Source organism: Plasmodium gaboni, assembly GCF_001602025.1.
Source record: "Plasmodium gaboni strain SY75 chromosome Unknown, whole genome shotgun sequence".
Classification (NCBI taxonomy): Eukaryota; Apicomplexa; class Aconoidasida; order Haemosporida; family Plasmodiidae; genus Plasmodium; species Plasmodium gaboni.
The window spans coordinates 1-7,030 of NW_017385494.1; the positions used below are offsets into that span (position 1 = coordinate 1).

General features: G+C 15.5%; 1 pseudogene across 1 annotated transcript; it reads left to right on the forward strand.

Annotated features, from left to right (window-relative positions):
- Positions 1-4,757: 4,757 nt before the first annotated feature.
- On the forward strand, positions 4,758-5,704 carry PGSY75_0034100 (exported protein (PHISTa); annotated as a pseudogene; the record flags this gene model as incomplete). Its single annotated transcript is given in 4 exon segments — positions 4,758-4,907; positions 5,058-5,243; positions 5,245-5,385; positions 5,387-5,704. Coding segments are annotated over 4 exon segments (795 nt in total).
- Positions 5,705-7,030: the final 1,326 nt, after the last annotated feature.

A 7,030-nucleotide genomic window follows, 5' to 3' on the forward strand; every position in this document is an offset into this window, starting at 1 on the left:
TTATTAATTCATTTTATTTCTTTCGTCATATAAATTATTGTTACAAAAGTGGTAACATATTTAATTTAAAAAGTTATATATTATTTATATATACATTCTAATAGTTCTTTAAAAAAAATATCATCTAAGAAACCAAAGAGAATATTAAAAAATTGTTTATAGAAGTGTAATACAGATGAATAATATTAAGAATTTTATATTCTCTAGAATAATATAAGAATAGTGGAGAAAATGATTCCTTTTACGAAAACAGTAATGAGAATTTTAAATTGTAATCATATAATAATACTAATATATATGATAATTATGAATTTAAAAAAGTTAAAAAAAAAATAGAAAAACATAGAATAAAATTTATAATTGAAACAAAGCAGAAATTGCAGAATTCAAACAATAATAGTAAAATTAAAAAAAACTATAGTAATTACCTAACTATTAAATATATATAATATTGAAGTTAAAAAAATAAAAAAAGGAAATAAATAAAATAACATAAAAAATAAAAAAAATCATTATTGTTGCATTGTGTATACGCCAAAAATTAACAGATGCTCCTACTGCATTATGAAAAAAAGAAATAAATCAAGAGAATATATAAAAAATAAAAGACAGAAAACGAAAGAATTAAATTAAAAACTGTTCTTATATGTAATATGTTAGTATCTTTTATAAATAAAAAAAATGTATAAAGGAATATATAGGCTATGATGTAAAATATATGTATTTTTATTTATTTTTATTGGAATATAAAAGAAAATACATATGGATCATTGTCAAAAAAAACAAAATATAAATAAATATAAACATATATATATATATATATATATATATATATATATATATATATATATATATGTTGAATTAAATATGTAATTAAAAAATAGTATTCTTAAACCTTTTTATGTTCAATTAAATTAATAATCTCAATATATATTAATCGTGATAAATTATTTATAATAATAATATTAAGTGAACATATGTCTTCATATTGTTTATAATTTTATAAGAATTTTGTTTCTTCTTGTACAAAACTTTACAATGTTTAATTTATTTTGAAACAGGATATGAAGGTATTATAAAGTAATATGAAGATATAGTCATATTAATCTGTTAGAAATATGAAAAATATTACACAATTCGTTGGTAAAAATATTTTTTTATTTGGATATTATATATATATTTTTCATGAAAACATAGTAAAGGGTAGCTTATTTAATTATTAATTTGTTGAACAAATCGCTCTATATATTATTTTGATGTCTTTACTTCATATATAGTTTTATTTATTTTAGGTATATTTATGATAATAACCTTTTATCAAAATATATTTGTTATTGATCATAAACCAATATATATATTAATTAGAGTATGTTAATTCGTTTTGCCTATAAGAAGCTCATTATATGAAAAACGTCGAAAATAGGACATGTATATTAATTATTTATAACAAATATTATATTAACGTATGCATATATAACAATTTTATTGTTTTATAATTATTATAATTATATTATTTACAAGACTGTTATTATATAGAACTATTACGCGAACATTTTTTTATAAATATCATATTTTATTATAATTAATATAATATACAATAAAAAAATATGTATATTTTATTCATCCTATATATATATATATATATATAATTTATTGTCGTATTTAATAACAATATTTTTTTATATGAATATTTATTAGTTCTTTTTATTTTTAAATATTGTTAGAAATATTTAGGAATACCTCACTTTCATCTTGTTATTATGTTTTATGTTATTTCATTTCATTGAATATAGATATGATTAATAGTTTTTTGTTATATTATACATTGTTTTTTATTTGTGTGTAAAAAAAAAAAAACACAACTATAATTTAAACTTATCGTATATTATATGTCTAATTATAATATATAATTTATAATTTTGATAAAGTTAATTCTTAATCATAATTTAATATTTTTCTTTTTTTGATATATTTTTTTTCAAAGCAAGCAAAAAAATATATACATATTATTCTTTAATTTAAATGTGTATATATTTATCATTATTTTTATAATTATAGTTTTTATACAAAATATATAAAATTAATATTTAATAAATAATATACATATATATATATATATATATATATATATATAATGTATTATGATATATCCCTTCAAATACATATATATATGTATATAAAAAGAGTATATTTTTATTTTAAGAGGAACAAATATAAAAAATAAAATAAAAAAAATAAAACAGAAAAGATATATTTAAAATTATAATAATTTAAAATAAATTTATTAAAAACATAACCCCAACAAATAATATGAAGATTAATACTTTAGGAGAATACTTCAGAGTAAAAGGTTTTCAGTACAATATTTGATTTATATAGATTAGCATTTTAAAAGTATTAAATATAACAAAATATATACATAAAAAAAGATATTTAAAATATATGCATATAAATATAATTTTTAATGTTTGTCTTAAGTTGTGTATATTTAATAAGTTCTGTATTATCATGTAAATTTTGAGAATGTTTTTATGAAAAAATAAAATATAATTATTTTATTTCATAATAATTATTACAAGATTGTTTTATAAATTTTTTTATTATATTCTTCATTTTATGATTTATAATTTTTATTAAATATATAATAGGAAAAAGTATATTTTTTGTTTAATTAAATAACTTATTTTTTTTAATTTACCTTCATATTTCAAATAATTATAGAATAAATCAATATATATATATATATATATATATATAACAGCTTGTTTATAAATTTATATATTATTAATTTGGATTATATATAAATATTATTATTTGTCATAGTTTTATTCTTTATATATTAATGAAAAAAATATTAAAGTTATTAATATGACTATTAAAAAAAATAATGTAGTATATTCCATGTGCATAGTGCTGCTTAGAAAGAAAAAGGAAAATTATGTTATATTTCACTTCCAATTCTTTACTTAAATTTATATATAATTCGATTTTATTACGTTTCGTTTAATTAGGGTTGATTATATATTTTGCTTTGGTGTTAATTATTTTATTTTATAAATTAATTCAGCATAATATATATTGTAGTAGGTGTATAATATTTTATATAATTGTAAATCTACAACATATGAGAAAATATCACCTTAGAAATTGTTAAAATTAATAATTTATATAAATTGTATTTAGATGATTTGAAAAAAAAAAGAAATATTAATGAGTTAAAAAGAAAAAGAAATTTAAAACATGAAAAAGTAGATATAAATAAAATCAAATTTAACGAAAATAATTTTAATTGTTATGAATAGAAAGTAGACGGAAAAAAATATAGTATTAATAATTATCTTGAAAATAATAATTCTATGGATAATATAAATTATATGTATATTTCAAAACAATTAACAAGATAGGAAATAATTCGTATGTTAAAATCTTTTAATTAATATCGGCTCAATTATAATATTCTTAATTTGTGAGGATGTACTTATGGTGTTATTAAGGAATGAATAAACACTTTATTAAATGAATTCGCGAAATTTTTTCAAAAACGTTTAATTGATTTTAAATTTAGAATTTGTGCAAATGTCGATTATTTGAATTATATATAAATATGGTTCTATTCTTGTTATGAATTTGGGGGAGTATCATTCATTTATAATATGAAATTTACCAATGCATTTTATGAATTAATCAATAACAAATATTCTATTTGTTATATACGAAATGTTATTTTTTCTTACATGGATGAATTTGAACAAATATATAATGAAATATACAAAGAATAAGTTATTATCGTTATGAAAAAAAAGATACAAAATTGATATTATAATTTATATTAATATGTATATGGTAATATAATAATATATGGAAAGAAATATAATAATTTGTTGACTTCTACATAAAATAATATATAATATATATATATATATATATATATATATAAATTATAAATAATAATAATTTGATGAGACATATATAGAACAGTATTACGTATATATATTTTTCTTTTATTAAATGTGATATACAAATGCAGCAATTATAATTTAATCACACATATATATATATATATATATATATATTAAAATATGTATAAAACAAATGGCTTTTACATTGTTTTATTTTTTTTATTTTATTTTTATATAAATGGAAAGTATATATAGTATTTTACTATATGAATAATATCATAATTATTATATTTAGTTTTTTACATAAAAGGTTTTTTCTTTTATTTTCAAAACAATTATAATACAAAGTATAAATGCATACAATAAAATTCTAATTTTTGTGTAATTTATAAATAATATATTTTTTTAATTAATGAAAAAATAATTAGGTCTAATAAAAAAATTTTATTTATATTATTCCTTTTATTTAATGAATTGAGGATAAATATTTTAATTTAAAATAAATAAATAAATATAAAATTTTCATGAAATATATTTAACACACATATTACACATATATATATTAAGAAATAAAAACGTAGGTAATTATTTGTTATAATATTATAATTATTCATACATCTTATAATAAAAATATATTTAGTATGTTATATATATATATATATATATATAATAATAATAATAATAATATTTAATACACACATAATGATACTATAAAATTTATTTCAAATTTATAATATATATTTTTTAATTATAATTAAGATATGTTGTAATAAAAATTTAATTTTTATAAATAATATATTTTTTAAGGCAAATAAATATAAAAATATAAATATTTTTAATTATATATAATTGAGGGATATGGCAATTTTTTATAATAAAAATTTAAATTCAGATAAATATAATTTATATTCTACTGATATAAATAAGCAAAGAATGAAGTGTAGAATACATTTTAGGTTTTTTATTTTTATTTTTATTTCCTTATGTTTATATGTAATTTCTTTATTATGTATACATTTGTCTGTGAGTTAATAATATAATTGTAAACTTTTTTAGTTGTAAATATAAATATATTTATATATTTATTTGTTATTTAAGAGACTATGTGTAATTATTCTTTTTATTTTTTTATTTCTTTTTCCTATATATTTATTACAGAATATACATGAAGAGAATATAGTTCCATCCACAAAATATATTGAAATATTATCACGAAATTTATCTGAATTTGAAAATGAAAATAATAATAATAATAATAAATAAAGAAATAATACAATGAGTCATTTGGATGAAACAAATGAGAGTTCCAAAAATTCAAAAAATAATAACCAGGTTCACATTACAAAATAAACTCTACAATGATATGTCAAAAAAGTTAACAAAAAAGAAATTATTTGATATCCTAAATTCATTAGACGAATGTCCTCCAAAAAATGATCTTATAAATATATGGTATCACACACTTCGTCTGGGAAACGGTTTTGGGTAATATAATAATAGCGTTAAAGTTATAAAAAGAAAAAGCGTTAGAAAATGATTGTTGTCTTGTGTGTTGTTGCCCTACAACTAAAGTTGAAGATACAAGTATATGTACAGAAACTCATTTTGCATTTTATAGAACTGTATCCAAAGAAATAATTGAATACAGTAATAAGTATTTTATTTTAATTAGTGTTGATCATACACTTGAAGATATAATAGATTTTATTTATTCATTCTTAGAAAATTTTAAGACATTAAAAAAAGAATTATATAAAAAACACAAAAAGGAACTTCTACGAACCAACTACAAATGCCATTATTAATTAAAAATTATGTTCTATACAAATTATAATATATATATATATATTTCTTAATTATATTATATTATATGCAAAGAACTAATGCGAAGTGTTTTTTAAATCTACTGAGTTGAATATAATAATTTATATATATATATGTGGAATTATATTTTTTACGAGAATTTACAAAATTAAATATAAATATCTTATATTATTCTACATGTGTATGTTAGAATAAAGTTTATTAAATATATATATGTTACTTTTAAATAAAAATTATTATATTAATATTATAAATGTATGTGTATTCATTTTTCATATATATATTATAAATAGACTTGTGTGTGCTGCCAAATATTATATATATATATATATATATATATTTGGTTTATATTATATTAAGATTAAAATAATTACGTTATATTTATTATTAATTGTTTTTAAATAATATTATATATATAATATATTGTGTAGTAAATAAACGATTGTATATATATATATATATATATATACATATATATATCATTCACATTTAGAATTAATTAAAACAATTTAAAAAAAACGAAATATATAAAGATCTCTAAAATTATATTTTATTAGAAAATCGCAAAAGCCTAAAATATATTTATATTGAAGGACACTAACATATAGTTAAATCGTTTAGAGAAATGCTAAGAACAAATTGGAAGGAATATGAATTTATTTATTTTTTTTTGATATTGAAAATGTTATGGAATGGAAAGAAACATTATATTAAAGTACTTAAAAAAAAAAAATAATAAAATAATCATTAGGATTAATATTTATTTATTAGATGATTGAAGAAAATAAGATATTCCAAAAAGAAGTACTAAAATGTGTACTAATGAATATTTTTATAATCTTATATAAATGTAGAATTTTTTTTTTCACATATTTTAACAATAATCACTTATATTATAAATTTTATTTTATAATATCATATTATATATATTATATATATATGGTTATATAATTCCTTTGAATTTCTTATTTTTTTTTATTAATTTATTTTATTTTTTTTTTTTTAATTACTTGGGTACTTATTTTTATATTTTGTTTTCTATTTATTTACATATTAAATAATGATATATATAAAAAAAAAAAAAAAAAAAAAATACCAATGTAAAAGATATGAAATATTATATTATTAAATAAAGTATAACAAGAAACAGAATGATATTTTAAATGATTTCATTAAAATATATACAGGGAATATATTATTTAATATTTTTGCATTTAAATATATAATAAATTTTGTAAACATAACCATTAAATGTAATATTTTTTTTATGTTAAAAATATATATGGCATTTAACTTATTATAAATGT